The 23,983-nt window shown below is 36.1% G+C and overlaps 3 protein-coding genes across 7 annotated transcripts in view; 2 read left to right on the plus strand and 1 right to left on the minus strand.

Annotated features, from left to right (window-relative positions):
* LOC134814028 (uncharacterized) overlaps positions 1-23,983 on the minus strand; it is a 90,126-nt gene that overhangs the window by 58,121 nt on the left and 8,022 nt on the right. For all 5 annotated transcript variants that reach the window (XM_063822003.1, XM_063822001.1, XM_063822002.1 and 2 more), the window contains 4 exons: positions 12,677-12,747; positions 11,964-12,106; positions 11,502-11,570; positions 10,658-10,720 (listed from right to left, as the gene is read on the minus strand). In XM_063822003.1, coding sequence (XP_063678073.1) covers positions 10,658-10,720; positions 11,502-11,570; positions 11,964-12,106; positions 12,677-12,747 — 346 coding nt within the window. The remainder of the gene's footprint in view (positions 1-10,657; positions 10,721-11,501; positions 11,571-11,963; positions 12,107-12,676; positions 12,748-23,983) is intronic.
* Positions 1-23,983, plus strand: part of LOC134813765 (peroxisomal membrane protein PEX14-like) — a 98,319-nt gene that overhangs the window by 35,871 nt on the left and 38,465 nt on the right. The window lies entirely within an intron of this gene.
* On the plus strand, positions 13,819-23,738 carry LOC134814030 (uncharacterized). The gene is made up of 5 exons (XM_063822005.1): positions 13,819-13,934; positions 15,737-15,847; positions 19,398-19,527; positions 23,008-23,130; positions 23,419-23,738. Exons 1-5 carry the CDS (start codon positions 13,869-13,871, stop codon positions 23,673-23,675), a joined length of 687 nt encoding a protein of 228 aa, XP_063678075.1. The 5' UTR covers positions 13,819-13,868; the 3' UTR covers positions 23,676-23,738.

Here is a 23,983-nt window from a genome sequence, read left to right on the forward strand (position 1 = left end):
TGCTCCATAATAATTGGAGTAACAAGTTATAATGACGACTAATTATAGCTCTAATAGTAAGAGAGCTAGGGTAGTACATATCGGTTAAATGTGTCCGATCCCTCCACCAGAGGGACCATATTGGCCATTACACGTAATAAAAGTATACTCTTTGAAGGTAGAGCGGTGCTTCACAACTAACCATTAGCCACTAACCTGACTAATTTAGTATTTACGGGAAACCTTCCTCTTTGGTATGTTGTGACAGGGCTCGTATCGGGGTATCTTAGGTATGTATCTTAGGTATGTATCTTAGGTATGTATCTTAGGTATGTATCCTAGGTATGTATCTTAGGTATGTATCTTAGGTATGTATCCTAGGTATGTATCTTAGGTATGTATCTTAGGTATGTATCCTAGGTATGTATCTTAGGTATGTAACTCTAAATCATTTAGAGTCTAAATGTGATCGTTTGCTTAGTGAGTGGTGGGGATTTCTCAGTACGTTGTTATCTGTAACTTTGTAGCCGTTCATATCTATTGTGTTTAACAACATTGATGGGAACGCATCTAACTTTGACAGCTTTATTACTGATATGAGTCAATATGATGAGAAATTTGCAGTTATTGCGCTAGCTGAAACAAACATTGATGAGGAAAATAAAGATCTATACAAAATTGATGGTTACAGCAGTGAGTACAACTCCAAAACTGATGGGAAAAAGAAAGGTAGTGGCCTTGGTGTATATATTGACAATAAGTACCAATACAGCCGAATCGAAAAGCTATGTAAATGCTCTGACAATCTTGAAACACTTTTTGTTGAGATCACTAACACAGAGGTTCCACAGATTGCTGGTGTTGTTTACAGGCCCCCTAGTGGTGATATTCTAGATGCACTTGCTGAGCTTGATGTGTTGATGAAATTCCTACCGTCTAATAATGTAGCCTTGACAGGTGACTTCAATGTTGATCTTTTGGCCCAGGGACGAAACATAGCCGAATTTGAACAAACTATCTACAGTAACAATTTAATCCCTTTGATATCGATTGCCACCCATGCCAAGCCGGGTTGCAACGAAAGCTTAATAGATAATATTTTAGTGAACTCTACTGAGCGTGTCTTAGGATCTGGAATTCTTGAATCCAAGATTTCCCATCATAACCCCATCTTCTGTTTCATATCGTGTAATACTAAAGAGAGTCCAAATGATGCCAAACTTAAACCTAAGTATGATTACTGTGAGTCTAATATAGAAAGCTTCCTTAATGATATCGGAAGGGATATCTACCAATCGAACTTTTCGTATGATGAGGAAGGTTTTGAAAAATTTGTCGAAACTGTCCATGAAAAAATCGAACTGAATTTCAAAGTGGACTCTACTGCTGGTTTTCAATCAAAACGCAATAGATTGATGAATCCATGGATCACTTCTGCGTTAATTAAATCTGTGTTTACTAAAGGCTTTCACTACAAGCGATGGAAGGCTTCGTGTACAAAAATCAACCCATTAGGTGAGGAAACTTTATATCTTAAGTATAAGGAGTATCGTTCTATCCTAAACAAAGCTATAAAATCTGCGAAAAAAGCCCACTATGGGAAAAAATTTGAACTTGCTAAAGGAAATATTAAAAAAACCTGGGAATTGATTAACGAACTCAGGGGTAAATCTAAAAAAGATATAAAAGCATCATTCTTAATTGATGGTAGAATTGTAACTGAACGCCGTGAGATTGCTAACGGATTTAACATCTACTTCTCGTCTATTGCTCGTACTCTTAATTCAAAAGTTCAATCTTCTGTACCATCTCGTACGGTAACTGATGGCAATTTCAATAAAACGAAGTTTAAGCAATACCTCAAGGGCAGAGAAAGAATAGTGAACTCTTTTTTTCTCAGCCCCTGTGACGAGGAAGAGATAAGTAAAATTATTGGTAGCCTTGAAAATGGGAAGGCAAGTGATATCTCTGTTAAAGTCTTAAAAAAGAGTGTAAATTATCTGTCTGGTCATATCTCTAGATTCTTTAATTGGTTCTTGGACAATGGGGTCTTTCCAAACAAGCTTAAAACGGGCTCTATTACACCAATTTATAAAAAAGGAGACTCACGATGCCTTGATAACTATAGACCTGTTTCTACATTACCGATATTTGGAAAAATACTTGAAAAAATAATTTATAATAGGTTATATAATTACCTTAGTGCTATGAACGTGATTTATGATCGACAATTTGGTTTTAGAAAACAACACTCAACATCTCATGCCGTAAACTATTCTGTCAATAAAATACTTAATGAGATTGAACAGAAAAATCATGTAATTGGAATATTTATTGATCTAAGTAAAGCATTTGACACAATCGAGCACGATAAACTCCTGCATAAACTTGAACACTATGGAGTAAGAGGTATTGCACTAAAAACTCTTGCTAGCTATCTAACAAACCGTAGCCAAGTAACTTCTTTTCAAACTGAAAAATCAGACAAGTGTTCAGTTGAGTATGGTGTACCCCAGGGGTCAGTGTTAGGACCTCTACTATTTCTGATTTATATAAATGATATTGTGAGCTCCTCAAGCTTGGCTGAATTCGTCCTGTTTGCTGATGATACAAATATTTTTGTGATAGGTAGTTCAGCACAGGAAGCTTTTGAAAAAGCTAATCATGTAATGAAACAGGTCAGTAACTATATGGAGTCTAACAAGTTACATATAAATGCAGGGAAAAGTTGTTACATGCATTTTCAGCCAGGTTTGTCAAGAGCAACACAGACCTGTGCCAGAACACGGCCCTTTAACAGGAATCTAACGATTTTAATAGATGGCAAAAAGCTAGAAAAAGTTCAATGTACAAAGTTTCTTGGGGTGATAATAGACGAACAGCTAAGCTGGGAACCACATCTTAATCATTTATCTTTAAAGCTGAACTCCAGTATTGTATCGATTAAGAGAATTTGCAAATTCATTCCCAAATCTGAATATTTGAAACTATACAATGCTCTTTTTATGTCACATCTTAGCTATTGTATAAGTTGCTGGGGTGGGATCCCTAAACATAAGCTGAATAAAATCTTTGCAATTCAAAAACGATGTATAAGACTGCTATTTGGTAACATTCCCAATTTTGATCATAAGGAATACTATTTAACCTGTGCACGTTCAAGAACTTATAACGAACATATGGCTAGCAAGAACTACTGTCTTGAACACACTAAACCGCTATTCACTGAGCAGAAAATTATGAACCTGGAGAATCTGCACATGTACCATACATTTATGGAACTATTCAAAATTCTTAAATTTGATGTCCCCCAGTCGATTAAAGATCTTTTCAAGTTCTGTCCTAGAAATGAAAAACTTCGTCTGATTGTCCCATTACTGAGGTTGGATATCTCCCAACAGAACTTTTTGTACACCTCTACGAAAATTTGGAATGACCTCAGCCCCTATGTATTCGAAATATGTGATGCTAATGTAGATGGGATAATAATCCCGGGTTCTTCCAAGAATTCAGACTTGTCAGCCTCGTCAGGTGTTATTAAATCTAATCTTAAAAAGCACTTGCTATCCCTCCAAAATCGAGATGACCCTAATACATGGTAACTAATTTATATTATATCTCAAATTCTAAATCCGGTACGGCTCTGCACACATGATATCTCTCTCTGCCATGAAACATGGCTAACCTTTTAAACTATAACTTAAAACTTAAACCTAAACTAAAACTCAACTGGGCTCTCCTATGTCACCAAACTAAACCAATAAGTAATTTTAGATTGTTATATTTTTCTATATAGTTTATATAACAAGTATATTGACGTAGTGGATGGTTGAGGGGGTTTCAAGCACAGGTCACTCTCAAATCCTAAAGATAAGCAGTGGCCTTCGGCACTTGAAACCTCTTCAAACCTCCCCTGATATATTTATTATTGACATTGTTTGATTGTGCCGTAAAAATAAATATTTGTTTTATTAAATATTTGTTTTATTAAAAGCTTATTTTGTGAAAACTTATTTTGAACTGCAAAACAAAAAGTGTTTGTTGGGGATCTGAACGTAGCGAAGATAGTGTAAATTGTAAACGTGCTTTACCACGGGAAACAGCAAGACACGAACTTCATGTCATGAAGTTAGCAACATGTGACACAGTCTGTTAAACCAAATAATTTTCATCATAATCATTGATTGTTTAATTGCTTGATAATTTTAATTTTAGAGCTAATTTCACCTGCTTCCATTTCCCAAGCTCGCTTAATTACGGGTTTAGTTTTAGTAACACGTACGCGTAGTTTCAACGATGGAATGTTGTAGCGAGATACACAGATTCTTTTAATTATCCAATTAGCTGGTAAATATCGTAATTCTCCCAAATTATACCCAATTTCAAGCAGATTCCTCCAATTTAAAGTAGATTCTTTCGTAGGTTTTACGATTATTTTCTCAAATTACACGGCACCAGTGCAGGAAAAAGTAAATTAGATCGCATGTGTACGTGATCGTGATAAAAAGAGAACGCTACTTTTGGAACCAGCACTGAAGGGGCAGATGTATGTGGGCAAATTCATAATATATATTTCTTTAATTTTATCATCCTATTTCACTTTCAGTGGAACTTATCTAATCTTTGTTAAGGTACTCATGATGTGTTAAAATATTATAAATATTTATTAAAAGATTTTAAACTCTCGGTTGTCTGATTGCAGGAAATAATAATGTATAATATTATAATATCAGGGGTCGAAAAGTTCCGTAGAACAAGGGGGCCGTTTAAAATGGGCCTTAAATTTTATTAATCATCAGTTTTCGGTGTAATTTAGTGTCTCATTTGTTTACGTTATCAAATTGGATCTGAATATTACTGTTAAGCATTCAAATAATAGTTTATTTCCCACGACAACTCTAGTTCTCATGTCTGTAAGTCGTCTAGATCTCGTAAGGCCGAGCATGAGTTTTTAACAGTGTTTAGTAGGGAGCACTGTGTTCTGTTGGGAGCCGTGATGTTCCCTTACTCCTTACTAAACACTACAATAGATTAGCTCGTCTAGAAAGGAATAGATTTAATTTTATATTTACAATTAGTCACGAATTTGAGCAGACAAGAAATTCCCGCTGATTATCAATTTCACCATTCTGGATCAAATCTTGTCTACAACTAGATATACAGAGAAATTTAGTAATTTAATGAGAAATTTAATAAACTATTTAATAATTTAATGAACTATTATAGCATTATAATTGGAATATAGACGTATAATTTGTACATTTACCGTAAGAAATCATAAAGTACGGGAGGGATCAACATATTATTACAGCTATTATTAGTGGGCTCTCTGTTGTTATTAATGGGCTGTGTTGTGCAGGTTAATTGACTTAAAACGAATTTGTTTGTCAGTTTTTATCTCTTTCTTATCAAATCGTATCAAAGACGTGAATCTGAGTGAGAACTGGACACTTTTAGATCATGGCTTATAGCTATAGACCTGATGTGAGTCCTGACTTGAAGGTCAGATTTCCATGAATTGAAGGTCAGATTTTCGTGACTTATGTCTGAGATCTCAATACTCAAGTTGGCCAAATTGATTCCTTAAGTACATCAGCTCATAGGTCCGGATAAAGTACAGAAAATAGTAGTGAGTCATCATTCTAATTACATACCAAGAGCCTCCAACGTTAGTTCTCGCATGAAGAAGTTGCATGAAATGTAACATATTATCTCACATAATATATGCAAAAAGAAGAGTGTTCTACATGTACCAGATTTAACACCTTTTTCCCATGTAAACTACGGGAATCTCTCCTCTGAAGTGCACCTGAACATGACATGAATACCATACACTCCGGCATATTGTGGCTGCAGTTTGTGTGGCAGCAGTTGGATAATGATCGCAAATTTGGAGAACATGCCATGAATACCAGACACTCTGGCATACTGTGGGTAACATTTCCACTTTTTGCACGGGGGTGAGAAAGTAGCGAGTAGTAAGTTTTTAATAGCTCGTGAGAAAGTGGTGGCTAGCTCGTGTCACTTGAATTGCAACTATAATCCCGCGTGGGGATGGGGAGGTTAACTTCCAGAGACCAGGTTTTAGTGCTTCCGAACATGAACCCGCAATTATAACGTGTTGTAAATATTTAAATTTCAAAAGGGGGTGAGAAAGTAAATAATTTATTAATAAAAGTTAGTTACCCACGTTACTCGTGTTATTGGTGTGACCCGTGTGTAACTACAGTCCCTCGTGAGGATGGGGAGGTTAACCTCACGGCTAGGGCTGCGTGTCAGAATAACATTCAATTTATCATCTTCTTAAACAGGCTGTGTGTTACATATTCTCATGTTCTCAACAGCTGGATTTACAGTTCTAAAGAAAATGAACATTTTGTGGAATGCTAGAAAATAACACTGCCAATAAAGTGGAACGGCGAAGGAGACGTTAGAGCGGGTTTATTGAGTAATAGTATTAACTGACAACTGTTCTCCGAGTAAGACATCATAAGAAGTAATATTCTAGTAATTTTGAATTTTCAAGTAATTTTTGCGTCTCTTGGCACTTGAGAGCATGAAGTGAGTCCTGAACCTTACTTCACATAAAGTAGTGTACACACACACATTCACAGTGTACACACCACACACTCACACACTCGCACAGTGTACACACTCACACCACACACTCACACTCGCACAGTGTACACACTCACACTCACACACACACACACACACACACACACACACACACACACACACACACAATCATAGTACGAGATGTTAAAATAACACGGTACGAGATACCGTGAGTAGGTAATCTTATTTGCGCCGTTAAGAAACGGAATGAATTGTTATTCATTATCGATCTCATGTATGTGTGACTGTATATTATTATTATAAAATGTAGGAATACTGTGATTATCTTAACTTTATAAAGTTATAAGTTGAATATTGTTTGTAGTCATTAAAAACAGCACATATTGGTTATTATACTGGTTATATTGGCTATTTTATTGGTTTTTGCAACAGTCTAATAATAAAATGGGAGTTTTGCTCGCCCCTCCCAAAATGATAATATTGAATTACCGGAGTAATTATGTTAGTGTCATGTTACAGATAACAGGGTGTCGTGTTACACAACTCTTCATAGGGCCTCTATTTTTGTAGAAACTCGCAAAATGATAAACTAAATAATACGAATTTTTTACTGAGGATTAGATATTTACTGGGGCGTGACGTGAATTGTTGGTCTTCTACGAGAAACTAATTTATTGTTGTTTTTTTTTGATAAGTTTTTTATTTCAATAATTTATGCAAAATATTCAGAAATGCACCAAACTATGATATTATATATTATAGGGCCTATTATATAATATAATATTATATAGGGTCATTTATCCGATGTAGTCATAAAGACGGAGTAGTGCAGTGATGTAAATGTTCAATATAAAGACATTTTATTTACAACTGAATTATGGTCTGTAGTCATATCATTCTATATAATAATATCATTACACTATGTTACTTTATCAAATAATACATGATAAAAAGAGAAATGTTAAGTCGTTCGCGTTTGGCGTACATCGTCCACAATAAACTATAACATAATTAATGCCAATAAACATTATTTAATTGCATTTTAAACTTTGCAGACCAATTATAGTTCACAACAATAGCGAGGACTTAACCACCACCAGCTTCATAACCACGCACTGTTGTAGTACAAGGGTGGGAGTGCTATTAACAGAGTGCAATTAGTCTGGAAAACCCCTATAAAACTCCAACTATTATCTGATCACGTGACAATTATCTCCACCGAATGTCATACTCGTAAAACGTGACCGCCATGACCTCGAACAAGCTCAAACTCAAGGTTATACTCTTATATACACTACCATTGTAACCGTAGGAGAACCATACCGGATACCATGGTAACCGTACAGGATAAAGTTTAGTCTTGATACTTCCTTTGATAAGTTGATAATAGTGTACATAAATCTAACTTAGGGGACAGAACATGTTCTACTTTAGTTGTTGTGGCTTAGAACTGCAGTTTGTGTGGCACCAGTTTGTTTAGCAGCAGTTGGATAATGAATTGGAATTTCATAAGTTCATAATGATCGTAACTTTGGAGAGGATGCAGCTTTCGGTCATCCTGCCATGCACTCTAACTTATTTAGTATTTACATGCATGGTTTGTCAAACACCATAGAAGGGCACACTTTGCCCAAAATACGAAATTTTTTCAAAGTTTTTCTGGAAACTACTTCTGTTCATGTTTTATGCTACCCTAATCATTATGAGCTGAAAATATTTTTCGGTCCTCTAAAGTCCGTACCTACATTCGGAAGGCCGTGGATGTGATTGGTTCCATATACTTATAACTTTATAAAGAACGTGATATTTGGCTTTCGGATTTAAAGCTTTAAAGGAGAATGCGCAAATTTGGTCCTCAGATTTAAAGAAAAAAAAACACAATTTGCATTGAAAAAATCGCGATTTGTCGCAGCAAACGTTAAAAATCGCGATTTGTTGCGGAGAATGGGAAAAATCGCGATTTTCTTTTGGCCTTGCCCCCGCTCTCTTCACAATCTTCATACAGTTGTTTGGCAACGACGTACTTGGATAATTACTGTGGTGAAGTTTGTTTGTATTTTAGTTTAGATGGAGCGTACTTTGGTAAAATAAGCGCAGTTTTGTTGAGCAGCTGTGTATGGTTTGTTTGCAGTGTAGTTTAGTTCGAGGCCTTTAGTGCAGATGTACTCTGGGGTGAAGTACAACATATATAAGGAAAATTACGCATTGTATTATATTATTAATAATAAAATAAAATAAAACCAATAAAAAAAGGTCTGCTAAATTAACACTGATTGTTAATTAGTTAATTGTCATTCACATGTTTTTCGCCAACTATTAAAACATTCCATTGCTTATATTCTATGACTTAACTAACTTTTCCCCTTAGATGCAAGCTCAATATACAACCTATTAAAATAGTAATTCCTAATCCTAAGAACTTAACGATTTAAAAAGCGTCAACTTAAACATATTGCTAAACTACTTCTATTCGAGTTCGACTCATAAAAATTGTATCACTGGACTAATTGTCATCTTACAGCTATAATATAGCAATTATAATTATGTACAACTGTACAACTTGCTGGTGTAGACTGTAAGGGTGTGTTCGATATTATCTGTTCTGTTTTTACCAGTTACCAAAGCACAACTCCTGTTTCATATAATTATTTTTAGCTGCTTTATTTGTGGTTGTCAGAAAACATGACAATTTAAGTTTTTTTCTGCCTCAATTTAACTATTTAAGAGTATAATCTGTTATTATTAATGATACCATCTGACTTAGCCTGAAATCATATGTCATTATTTAATATTTACCGATAAAGTGCTGTATACAATTTGACTTTATTCATTGATTAATCGGTTACAGGTTACTACCCACCCTTTTATTGGAAACCTCTGAAACTTTAAAACTCGACACTACCAATACTTGGCTTACATACTAAACCTTGTAGTATAACTCTGTCTTTAGTTTGTAAGATTTGTCAGTTTTACTAATGTTTGTTGCACGGCTTGAGGCTTCTTCTGTAAGCTAGTTTAATTTACAACGTAAGATTTTGTGAGTTTTACAAAACGTTATGTCTGTATAACTGTAAGCCTAGTCGACTGGTTATTTTCCCTTAATACACTTTTCCTAAAGTTTGTTTTCTGCTAGTCGAATTAGTTTTGTTTAACAGCCTAATGTTTTTTTCGCAACTTCTGGGTTCTGGGGTAACCTAAGTCGACCAGTTCTTTTTCCTGTTGTTTTTCTAGATCTATGAAGGCCAAGCGTGAGTTTTAGTGTTCAGTAGGGAGCATCACATCTCTCAACAGATAAAGTGAAGTAACAGCAATAGTAAAATAAATAAAACTCACTTGCACCAGTTGGCCTAAGATTATAATCTACTAAGTGGCTAACCCGTTATTTATAGACCTTAAACATTAGTAGTAGAGCCGGACCCCAAATTGCTAACTTGTTAGTATTTTTTTGCCTGTTTCATCGTTGAGAGCGTTCACTGACATACAAGCTCTCTAAGTATAAAGTGAATGTATTACGGACACTGCATTTGATGCGTGAATTAAGAGTTTACCAAACACGACCAGTTATCGAGCCTTAAGTGTTTGTTTACCAAGATTTGATCATATGCTCGTACTGAAGATATACAGTTTAAAGCTAAATAAGTCTAATATTATGCCGGAAGTAAATTGAAACGTTCGATTTATAATTTAAAATGCTTGACATCGGAGGAAGCCTGCTCCCTATCGAATTACACTCTAGAAAAGACGGGAAAACTCTGATTTTAATCTTGATGTACCGATCTAAATGACTCGGACCTAAAATTTCAACGTCTAATTTTGCATAAGTAATCTGGAAATCTACTATTTATACCGATATATATGAAACTTCGACTAAAATTTTAAATTTCAGGGAAGTTCCGATATTCTTTACACAAGTTAAACGATCATTCCGATCTAATAGAAAAGGAGCCAAAAATTACAACGCTTAATCTAATCATAAATGATTGTAAACAACTGTATTAACAGGAACGTATACAGATGTCAAAAGACAAACATAAACTTTTCAAGGTAAATTGTAAGTTATAAAACAAAAAATTAGTAATGTAATAACAGTTTAATGTACCCTGTTGGTTATTGGGTAAGGGTTCGTTAAATTGGTCGTTATACTGTGGTAGTCCGCCTGAAGCTGAAGATTAGTTTGTTTAGGACTTGAGTTTTCAAAAAGAGACTTTTTACCCTTGGTAAAATCTTGTAATTTGATTCTAACCCCACCCGTTAAAAACATGGCACCTTAAACTAAACCTAAAAATGACCCTTTTATTACTAATCCATGACATAATTAGTTGGAACCGAATCCCTGAAACCCAGTTGTACGAGGGGTTGAAGTCGAGAGTTAAAATTACATTCCCAAGGGAAACATATTGTGCTGGTATAAAGAGGCTTTCATTCCTTTGCATTCTTAGGATTCTTTAGGTTTTGCATGCAAAAATTTCCGGGTATAAAGATCCTTGCCCCATTTTCATACCATAGTACATAATTTAAATCGAGTAGAAATAGCTCATACCAAAGAAAATGTTTGCGCTAACATATTTTAAAACTATGATGTATCAAAGGCTAATTATTATAATAGGTAACATGTCAACACCCTGCTAACAACTAACAGATAGCAAGCACGCTTCAAACGAGCTAACATTTTATTAAAAATACCGTACAACCTTGCTAAGGTATAAAATCTCAAAAAGATTGCTTATACCAACATAGCACAAATAAAAATTCAATTAATTTAAATCATATACCGCACCAAAACACAAACGAACTACATTCCCGATAAGAAATTAAAGAGAATGACATATTTCCAAGAATGAGATACATGGAGATAGAGGAGGAAGGGGGGAAGGAAGCACTATAAAGAATTGTATAATACAAGTGTACATTATCAATACGAATCCCAGGAGAATTGAACATACCAACTGCTGCTGCTCCAGCAGTTATGTGCAACTCCATCTTTGCGTATCCTTCCTCTTCTAACGAGTGCTCTGATTGGTTAATAGGTTAATTGGTTAATGAAATGGTTAATTAATTAATTAACCATTTCATTAATTAATTAATGAAATGGTTAACTAATTGGTTAATTCTTGGTTAGGTTAAATCATGATCCGACCAATTCAAATGTCACCTGAATGGTTTATTGAATTGGATGAAGCAAACAATCAATAATTACGCAGTAACCTAGCTATAGGGAACACTTAGGATTGATTTTAACTCATCTAAAACACTCTAATAGGGTTTTATTCACGGTTAGAAATAAACCTTAACCTGGTAACCTTGTTGCCTTGGTAACCTGGTTAAACCTTGTTCCCTACACAAGATCAATTCTAACTGCATATTATCCACGAGGCATTTTCTCAAGACATGCTTGTTTAACTCACCTAGAGGCATCTCAACCCTGCCGCCACTATCAGAGTGTTCACCACTGGATATAGCAGATGCAGAGGTATCACCATGGTAATTACTAGATATCCCAGAGTGCATGCTCTGAACACGTCCCCGGGATTCAGACGTCATGGAGGATCTGAGAGGGGTCAATTAGTTAATTAATTAATTAATTAGTACATCTGTCCATTACCTATTTAAATTAGTTCGTGTTATTGATGTATATTTTGTTTATGTAAATCAAGTATCGCACGAATGTTTCAAACCGAGCTAGTGTTACAATCAATTACTAGTGCTTGACCTCATGTAAAATGGTAACTACAATCTAGAACCCTCCTCACGGCCACAACTCACAATACGTAATAAGTACTCAGTACACATTACACATTACATTCAACATCATCATCGTATTATCACGGCTCATGTTATGCGGAAATTATTAAACCTTCTAATGTGTTTCAAGTACAAATTATATATTATGTAGGTATGTGGGGGGAGGGTACGACGTACGTGATGCTTTTCTCGATAATGTGATAACGAACTAAGCTAGTTCTACAAGAGTAGATCCCGTTTCTCCACTAATATGATCAGTGTAAGATGACAGACAATAATTCGACACCCCCCCCCACTCCACCCCCCCCCCCCGCCCCCCCCCCCCCCCCCTACGAATTATTAAATTAGTTCTGTGATAATATAGGGGTGAACAAACCTGTGGTCGCTGGCGCTGCCACCAGACGTTTCAGGGTCGTAATACTTACTGGATCTCACACTGCCTGCAACCTGGATAATAGATATAAGTTAGATTTTAGGAATCAGGATTAACATTATAGTAGTAATAACCTGTATTATATTATATACCCTATTAGTACCCTAGAGACTTAGACATGTCCGGTATAGAGAGGTTATAATATTAAATGAACGATAACTTAGACAAGCTCTGAGTCCAGATGGTGATTAAATTCTGAAGAAAACCTGGGAATCATGATCTTACATCATAAAATATCACAAGACACGGCTTTATCTTGGGAAATGTCCAAAAAGGTTGATAATCAGATAACGCCCTAGTTTAGCGCGGACGACAGTTTAATATATTATTATATTAATATAGACTGGGTAGTGGGTAGTGTGGTGCGTGTTGAGCGAGACAAAATACCAAACAATAAGAATTAGCATTGTCTATTCCAGCTGACAATTAACAAAACAGTAAAACCAACAGATTTAACATAGACACTCTCTAACAGGTACAATGGCAACGATGACAACGTAACACCGCTCATATTCCAAAAAACCACCAACACCCCACAAAATGTCGTCATCAACACCCCGTGACGTCATCAAACTACATGACGTCATCACACTACGTGACGTCATCACAATACTATTACTAGTAAACAGTGTTACCACCCACGGTCCAGATGTTACTAGTAGCGATGTTAACATGAGGCAGGGGGCTCATGGAGAGACGTACTTTTTACACAGATATACAAATATAGACTACCTGGGTAAAGAAGAGAACGAACAGGTAATTATATGTAGTTTTACTCGATTAGCAGGGAGTAGTTGATTGTGCACTTAACTATAGAGCTATAGTTTGATAATTGGGTTATTAATGTTAGAGTCAATAGGGTATTAACGTATTAGTCAGTTAGCCTAAGAAACCGAGCACTTTTTTTCAGTTCTATACTGTTTATTTTGTTTAATTTCCAAAAACAAACTTTAACGAGATTTTGTCATAGAATTTTATTTTTCTCCCGCAATATTTTGCTGTACTATGAACTAAAGTTTGATAACAATATTGCAGATAAAGCAATGTATATTGAGACTAAAGTTCAATAACAATATTCTAGATAAAGCAGTGTATATTGCGACTAAAGTACACCCCAGTGAGCTGCCAGCTCTACATGCAGCAACTAATGATGAAGTTCCTGCCCTACACATACCGTCCTAACAAGTTCCATTTCCAAGAGGTTCGTCTGGGCACAAACCCCAATTTAAGGAGAGTTCTGCTAAGCAAGCACCCACAAACCCCAATTTAAGGAGAGTTCTGCTAAGCAAGCACCCACAAACCCCAATTTAAGGAGAGTTCTGCTAAGCAAGCAGTAAGCACCCACAAAACCCAATTTAAGGAGAGTTCTGCTAAGCGAGCACCCACAATCCCAATTTAAGGAGAGTTCTGCTAAGCAAGCAGTAAGCACCCACAAAACCCAATTTAAGGAGAGTTCTGCTAAACAAACCCCAATTTAAGGAGAGTTCTGCTAAGCAAGCACCCACAATCCCAATTTAAGGAGAGTTCTGCTAAGCAAGCAGTAAGCACCCACAAAACCCAATTTAAGGAGAGTTCTGCTAAGCAAGCACCCACAACCCCAATTTAAGGAGAGATCTGCTAAGCAAGCACCCACAATCCCAATTTAAGGAGAGTTCTGCTAAGCAAGCACCCACAATCCCAATTTAAGGAGAGTTCTGCTTAGCAAGCAGTAAGCACCCACAAAACCCAATTTAAGGAGAGTTCTGCTAAGCAAGCACCCACAATCCCAATTTAAGGAGAGTTCTGCTAAGCAAGCAGTAAGCACCCACAAAACCCAATTTAAGGAGAGTTCTGCTAAACAAACCCCAATTTAAGGAGAGTTCTGCTAAGCAAGCACCCACAATCCCAATTTAAGGAGAGTTCTGCTAAGCAAGCAGTAAGCACCCACAAACCCAATTTAAGGTGAGTTCTGCTAAGCAAGCACCCACAACCCCAATTTAAGGAAAGATCTGCTAAGCAAGCACCCACAATCCCAATTTAAGGAGAGTTCTGCTAAGCAAGCAGTAAGCACCCACAAAACCCAATTTAAGGAGAGTTCTGCTAAGCAAGCACCCACAACCCCAATTTAAGGAGAGATCTGCTAAGCAAGCAGTAAGCACCCACAAACCCCAATTTAAGGAGAGTTCTGCTAAGCAAGCACCCACAACCCCAATTTAAGGAGAGTTCTGCTAAGCGAGCACCCACAACCCCAATTTAAGGAGAGATCTGCTAAGCAAGCAGTAAGCACCCACAAACCCCAATTTAAGGAGAGTTCTGCTAAGCAAGCACCCACAACCCCAATTTAAGGAGAGTTCTGCTAAGCGAGCACCCACAACCCCAATTTAAGGAGAGATCTGCTAAGCAAGCACCCACAAACCCCAATTTAAGGAGAGTTCTGCTAAGCAAGCACCCACAACCCCAATTTAAGGAGAGTTCTGCTAAGCGAGCACCCACAACCCCAATTTAAGGAGAGATCTGCTAAGCAAGCAGTAAGCACCCACAAACCCCAATTTAAGGAGAGTTCTGCTAAGCAAGCACCCACAAACCCCAATTTAAGGAGAGTTCTGCTAAGCGAGCACCCACAACCCCAATTTAAGGAGAGATCTGCTAAGCAAGCACCCACAAACCCCAATTTAAGGAGAGTTCTGCTAAGCAAGCACCCACAAAACCCAATTTAAGGAGAGTTCTGCTAAGCAAGCACCCACAACCCCAATTTAAGGAGAGTTCTGCTAAGCAAGCACCCACATTTTTGTTGGTGGACTTTATTTTACATCCATAATATCGTCCTTCATCGGCTTGTTTCATATTTTATTTTACAGTTACTATGCAGTATGCATATGGTTATTATTAGTTGCTTATTGGTTACTATTGGTTACTATTGGTTACTATTGGTTACTATTGGTTACTATTGGTTACTATTGGTTACTATTGGTTACTATTGGTTACCATTAGTTGCTTATTGGTTACTATTGGTTACTATCGCAGATACTAACATGGTCACTGGACCGGTATGACGCTCTGATGGAACTATGTAATGACAACTGTTATAACTACACAATAGCATATACCTATCGCAACTGTACAGCAAACTTACCCGTAAGTACTTGTTGTACGTTTTAGCTGTTAGTATTAATTACGGTAGGATTCGACTTTATCAGTAATTGGGGGACTAAGAAATAAAGAAAAGAGAGGTACAGAATCGTACAGTCAAACGAATGTTACAACACATTAAAAATTGGCATTTTGCAAGTACATTACTCCATATCGCAACACAATCTGTTAAATTTGATACCATGATGGAACCAGATAGGAGATTAACTTTTCTTCATGCACGTCTGGCGCTAACAATAACAGATGAAAAGAATCGGTACTTGCCATTCATAATTATTGTACAAATTGTACTCGGTCGGATTTGAATATTGGAGGATCGATCTTTGGTGATTTATCTATAACTTAGTGATTTTATGATTTACTGACAAATTTGATTAATCCAACTCAATTTTAACTTGAAAAGTGAATATGTGCATTTTGGATAGCAGGGTTGTTTCAACTTTCAATTCAAAGATTTTCTAGTATAATATATAATAGTAAAACGCCACCAAGTCGTATGAACTCTGAACAAGGATGTATGTAAATTATATTTTCAACATTATAGGAATTTTAATATTACACAGCTCATTAAATTAAAGTTGTACTTGCAATGTTACTGTATTCTGTATATTGGATATAATATATTTGTTCAATAGCAGGTATTTTTTCTGTGATCACATCTTCTGAAGACATTCCTTTGTCTCTGATATGAGTCACGTAAAGAGTGTGATGGAAAGTTCGGGAACAGTGTAGAATAACTGGTTTTTGTATGTTCCCGCTTTGCTTGCTGGACGTCCTTTACCAATCAAATGCACGTCATAATATCTTATTATATATAAAGCGAGACGATATATATATATTTATCTGTGCCATTTTACTGACACCACGGCATCAACTTTAACGCGAATTTCTGCAAAAACCGTAAAAAATATACAACTGAAACTTTTTTGACTGGGTCAAATGCTTTAATGGCCTCCAAATCATTATGAAAAAATTAAAAATTGGCCAAGAAATAGGAGTTTTAGAGCCCAAAATTTGGTACCCCAAGTGGTGTCAAAAACGCGAATTAAATAGGTAATAATTGTTTTAGTCTCTTGAGTCTTGACACCGTTTTAGGGTTAGACGGGTTCCTGCTAGTACACATAATATATACACATAATATACACATAATATATATATTGACGTAGCTATCATATATTTTTAGCTTCTAGCAGACATGACAGTAAAGAATTCGAGAATACTCTTTAATTCTTACACGGCTATATAACATAGTTCATAATATATATTTTGGGGTGTTAGTCTATAATAACAGACATCTAACGCCCAAGTTTTAATCACTCCAATTATTATATACGTAGTTTCCTAGACTTGGTTCATAGTAGGGAGATGAACCGTATCTGTCACGTGACATTGGTTCGAGGACTTGATTAGTATCTGCTGGAAGCTGATTGGATAACCAATGTCACGTGTCAGGAATACTATATAATTACATCTCGTTACTCCTGACAGCTAAGAAGTTTACATTGTCTGCTTTTAGTTGTTTTAGTGCTACCAGGGCAACGGCATTCCGTACTAGTCAACGGCATTCCGCACTAGTCTACGGTCGTACTTCTTTGACATGGTTTTAACGGCTTCTAACTTTTTATACAATTTTTTTGAAGTTGTCAAATACCGAAGGACTCATTACCTAGACCACACAATTCAAGTTAATTTCGTTAGTTTCAGCCATATACATAATAGATTTATTGAAAAAAAAAATGCTACAAAAACATTGAAATTAATTGATCGATGTTGAATAATGTAATTAATAATAACCACTGGTAAAGCTGTTTGATTTAACTAAATTAACTTTCACAAAGAAATACCATAATGGGACGATCATTATTAGACATAGCTCTCGGATTTACAGCAGTAGGGTCCCTCATAGCACTACTCTTTTGTGGGCTAGCAATATCGCGCCCAAACTTCCACGGCGCAAAGTTTGAGAAAGGAATCTGCGGGCTAACAACCCGGAATGTTGACGTGAAGAACGTATCTCTGATAAGATGTGACTGTGGCACTGATGAGGAAGATGAGACCTGCTTTAACTTCTATCCTTGTATTAACGCACGAGGAGTTTTCTACAGGAACGGTAGCGCGGAGAATGCAACTGAAGGCACGTTTCACTATGGGTTCATTGAGGTAAGGGCGGGATGTCTGATCGTGCCGGTCTGTTTGGATGATTACTCAAGCAACGAGGCACAAGTTCAGAGTACTTGGAACAAGTTTTACAGTTTTCTTGAGGATAAAACCTATTTTGAGTGCTGGGGACATGAAACTAACTTTTACCTCTGGATGGATTATTCACTCGCTAAAGCGTACATGGGCGTGTTCATACCTACTGGTATTTTCTTTATTTGCATCATTGTTGGTGTGGTTTTTGGGGACGATCTGTGGAGAAAGGTGTTTTGTTATCCGTGTTTGTCACTTTGAAAATGTAATAAAAGATCTCAGATTCGAAGGAGGAACTTGTGTTCTAATAGTGCTGAATGTATAGAATTCACTGAAAGGTAAATCCAGTGAGAACTATTTTGAAGAGAATCCTTAGGGGAATTTACCAGCAATACTTTCGCCATACCCCTGCAAATTGAAGATAAAAATGGATCGGAACTGTTCGTAATTTTATAAACCGTCATAAAATTTCGTAATCTTATACATTTATTATTCTTGTCATGTAGGCAAGTCACCGCAAAGAGCATGTATGGTAGATCTGACATTTTTGCATGCAGTTTTGTCAGCATTTATTCAAAGCTCATTGAAAATTTGTTTTTAAAAGATGTGTAAGTTTATGATAAATCGTCAAAAATTATAGCTTAGGAGAAACAGTTTACTTACGAATTAAATAATTGAGATGCAGTTTTGTTAGATAAGATTATACTTCTATATACCGGGATTGTTCTTTTCTCCCGAGAAAGCCTGTGGAGGTTTCACTGTAATGAGTTAAAATAATATGTAAATCCTCTGTACCTTACTTGAAACCCACCAAGATCTTTAATTCATGATAAATTAAATAGTGTTGTTAAACTTAAATGTACGACTTTTTTCAAGTCAAGTTAGCAAAATACTATTTTGCCAATTTTGAACGTAATTTTGATTTTTATATATAAATAAAATTGATGTCATGTTCCCCTAAAAAATATTAAGATGATGACATTAAAACTGCTGCTTATTGTAGTAGCATTGCAAGTTTGATATATATAATACTGAACCTGCCTTGCCAATCTCTGTACGAGATATCCCAGCAAATAATGTATCATAATGATCACTCAGAAAAATTACTTTCAAGTGCCTCTGAAGTTTGGTTATATATGATACAAAGAAAACTCTATTTATGGACGTGAGGAGAGTGAGGACTCCTCCAACTACATTAAATCAATTCCTTCTGTAACGTCCTCAATAAATGTAACAGATTTGTAGTGTTGTAATTAGTTTAAAACTAATCATTCACTAAAACTAAACATCTCCACAATGCACTAAAGACACATATAATCCTCCTAGATACCATCTCATATTACAGGTGCAGAAGTTTTTCCCAGGCATGACGAACGAGAGGTTCAGTGACATGTTACGGGAAGTTTCGTCTCTACTTTGTCATACTAATCCTGCTGGAGACAGCTGCATGAAGTATGAGGCTGACTTACTGACAGGTACATAGTTCAAATAGTGCTGACCTACTGACAGGTACATAGTTCAAATTTAATAGTGCTGACCGGACCTACTGACAGGTACATAGTTCAAATAGTGCTGACTTACTGACAGGTACATAGTTCAAATAGTGCTGACCTACTGACAGGTACATAGTTCAAATAGTGCTGACCTACTGACAGGTACATAGTTCAAATAGTGCTGACTTACTGACAGGTACATAGTTCAAATAGTGCTGACCTACTGACAGGTACATAGTTCAAATAGTGCTGACCTACTGACAGGTACATAGTTCAAATAGTGCTGACCTACTGACAGGTACATAGTTCAAATAGTGCTGACTTACTGACAGGTACATAGTTCAAATAGTGCTGACCTACTGACAGGTACATAGTTCAAATAGTGCTGACCTACTGACAGGTACATAGTTCAAATAGTGCTGACTTACTGACAGGTACATAGTTCAAATAGTGCTGACCTACTGACAGGTACATAGTTCAAATAGTGCTGACCTACTGACAGGTACATAGTTCAAATGGACATCTTCAACAAGACGTTGTCTCACGTTTTGACTGCCACATGCTCGAATTTTGACTGCCAAACCATGTGATAGTTATTACTCGGCCAATTTTAAAACAATTACCACAAAAATTTGTAGTTTGGTCAACAAGGATACAATAATCACTCATTCATCAACATGAAACAGCTAAATTTGTTATTTGTACACTTTATGATAAGAATATCACAGGGAAACTTGTTTATGGCTGTGTAAAATCGAATTTACATAATTTGAGTGAGTTATCGTGATAGATGTGACCATCAAACCTTTCTGAAGCATGTGGGTGTTATATGTACCGCGATTAATCGTTAAATGTACGAAATATGGTACGATTATCACACATCACTTAGGGTAGGCTATAATGACAACCAGTGAGGACTATTTTGATTTTTTAAATGCTATTCAAGGTGCTTTAGGCTGTAAAATAATGTTGTAATGATTGACATTCAATAAATGACCTGTAAATGATACAAATATCACATTAAATTCAATATTTTTCACGAATCCATGTCAATAATGTGTGAATGTTGTTTTTGAAGATCAATTCATCCAATATTATTAAACATAGTCAATAAGTAATAGGCATTTCATTAAATAAGCACTTTTCAGATACAAATATCACTTGATTAAAAAAAATTAAAAATAATAAAAAATAATTTAAATTGAAATTGTGATATTCGTATCCTATTTTGGTTCCTAGATGTGCTGTGTAAGATGTTCAGGGAGTAATAATGTTTATTGTACATGTATCAAAAAGAATCTCGTTCTATAGACCCATATTGATACATTTATCACAAATGTTACACTTGTAAAATTTGGTTCACAAAAAATGTGATATTTGTATCCTTCAAGTGGTTGGAACAATTTTTCATCCTTGTATCCATACTGAGTTACCATTTTTATAGGTGTGAATGAAGTTTCATCTTTATTAATGAATTATGTACCCTTCAAACAGCCACCCAGAGAACTGGACCCGAAAAATAGCTATATTTCGTTGTTTTAAAATACAATGTGATAATTGTAGTACATCTAACGGGAGGTTGATTTTTGTATCATACTTTTTACTAATTCTGTTTGGAATTGCCTCTGGTACAGTTTGAGTTCAAAGAAACAGAAAAAAGAGGTCAAGGGGATTCAATAATCACATCATAAAACGGACAATTTTGAAACGAAAATGTGTGATATTTGTATCATAATGAGCCTAAATAACGATTTCCTTTTGTACACTGCTTCCTTAGGAGACAGGCATCATGTTAAGAAATTTTCATAAAAAACTGATAACATTCGGTCTCTCCAGACCCATTTGTATCATTATCACATCTCAGAAAATGTGATATTTGTATCATTGGACTTAAACGTGGTCTAGCTCTGTCAATTTATGTGATAGCATGATTTTGATTTCATAGTCATAAAGCTATGAAGATTCTGCAACCAATCAATCGAGTCTATCATAGCCAATATACTATATAAGACCCTAAAAATCAATTTAGAAAAAGTCAAAACGTGAGACAACGTCTTGTTGAAGGTGTCCAAATAGTGCTGACCTACTGACAGGTACATAGTTCAAATAGTGCTGACCTACTGACAGGTACATAGTTCAAATAGTGCTGACCTACTGACAGGTACATAGTTCAAATAGTGCTGACCTACTGACAGGTACATAGTTCAAATAGTGCTGACTTACTGACAGGTACATAGTTCAAATAGTGCTGACCTACTGACAGGTACATAGTTCAAATAGTGCTGACCTACTGACAGGTACATAGTTTAAATAGTGCTGACCTACTGACAGGTACATAGTTCAAATAGTGCTGACTTACTGACAGGTACATAGTTCAAATAGTGCTGACCTACTGACAGGTACATAGTTTAAATAGTGCTGACCTACTGACAGGTACATAGTTCAAATAGTGCTGACCTACTGACAGGTACATAGTTCAAATAGTGCTGACCTACTGACAGGTACATAGTTTAAATAGTGCTGACCTACTGACAGGTACATAGTTCAAATAGTGCTGACCTACTGACAGGTACATAGTTCAAATAGTGCTGACCTACTGACAGGTACATAGTTCAAATAGTGCTGACCTACTGACAGGTACATAGTTCAAATAGTGCTGACCTACTGACAGGTACATAGTTCAAATAGTGCTGACCTACTGACAGGTACATAGTTCAAATAGTGCTGACTTACTGACAGGTACATAGTTCAAATAGTGCTGACCTACTGACAGGTACATAGTTCAAATAGTGCTGACTTACTGACAGGTACATAGTTCAAATAGTGCTGACTTACTGACAGGTACATAGTTCAAATAGTGCGAATTGACGTGCTAAATCAGTGATCATGTGAATCAAATAGAAGCTATTCCAGCAATTTAGAGATAACGTCATTAAATTACTCCAGTGGCTCCTTTGTATCTGCTGACAGGTACATAATTCAAATATCTTTCAAAATTCTTTCAGTCTCACGTTCGTATCACTCCAAAATGACCATTACATATTATTATTACATGTTGAATGTATCATTACAACATGATCAGTGGTTTATCGCTCTAATTATAATTTACGAAAATAGAAATAAATTGAATTGTAAACAGAAGTGATGTCATGTGAAGTACGAGGCTTATAATATACTGACAGGTACTTACAAGGGACAAATTACAGGACAATTTTGCGAATTACATTCAATCATCGACAATCACCGGGCCATTACAGGGCAGCTCTTGCATACTAAGTGTGGGTATTAATCACTCATTACAAGTTACGAGTATTGAATCTTAGACAAAGCTGACCATCACACTGATCAAAGGAACTATTCTAAATTTCTGGAGTGGCTCTTTTGTATCTGGCACGGAGTCAGTTTAAGAAAAGTAAGTTTACAGTTTACTCCTCTGGGTAGATCCTAACTAAGTACTTGTAGGGAGAATAAAGATGGAAGAGACAATAAGAGAGAGATGTTTAATACGTGATGTGAACACAAACGATACGATACTTCCTGCTTTCTGTTTACCACAGTGCAAGTTATTCTTACAGAGAAAGAAAGGTGAGTAACATATTAGGCACAACTATTACTCATCAGTCAACTTGGGAAACCATGCTTCCTTTTAATATGGGTCAAAAATGTTTACAATTATAAACTTAAAATGCGCTTTTGAGACATCCAGAAAACTACTAGATAATTAATGTACAGTTGAAACTAGCATTTGAAAATACATGCCTGAATACTAATGTGTGCAGTAAGTGTGTATAAAGTTATAGTTAACACTTTATTCATTAAGTACACTTTTTGTCCCACTAAAGAGTGTTATAGTTAACACAGTTTGTCCCTCAGAAGAATACGGATGTTGTCTCACCTCTTGGAGGAACCTCTCCAACTACACCTCCGACCTCTCCAAAGTCCTCCACCTCTACCCTAACAAACTGTACAGGCTCCTAGAGTTCTGTGAGATTGAAACACCAGGGAGCTGTCCGTATACTCCGGATCTTACTAAACTGTCGACAGGGCTGGTTACTTTCCTATCAATAGCAGGGGTTGTCGCTTTTTTAGTTTTAGTTGCAGGGATTGTCAAGAATTTTAGGGAACACTGAGTTCAAGCTCGATCAGTTTTGAGTATTTACCTTAGTTGAATGATAGAGGAGAGTGTTATGGTGACAAGAAGGAGTTTGCCAATTATTATCCGAATACATTAAAAGAGGCAGCTGGCAGGTGAAGCAATTAATGAACTAAGAAAAACGGTGTACGAAGGTAAAGAGAACAATGAGCATATAAAATGGTTGTTTGATTTGTGTTAGTGAAGAAAATTTATTGTTAGGAAAAGAGCTTCAATACTTGTCACATCTTGAGTACTAAGAAATTCAAATTCCTCGATTTCAAATTGGCACTTCGCAGAATACTT

The sequence above is a fragment of the Bolinopsis microptera genome, chromosome 4 (assembly GCF_026151205.1).
Source record: "Bolinopsis microptera isolate Bmic1 chromosome 4, MBARI_Bmic_1.0, whole genome shotgun sequence".
In the NCBI taxonomy this organism is placed as follows: Eukaryota; Metazoa; Ctenophora; class Tentaculata; order Lobata; family Bolinopsidae; genus Bolinopsis; species Bolinopsis microptera.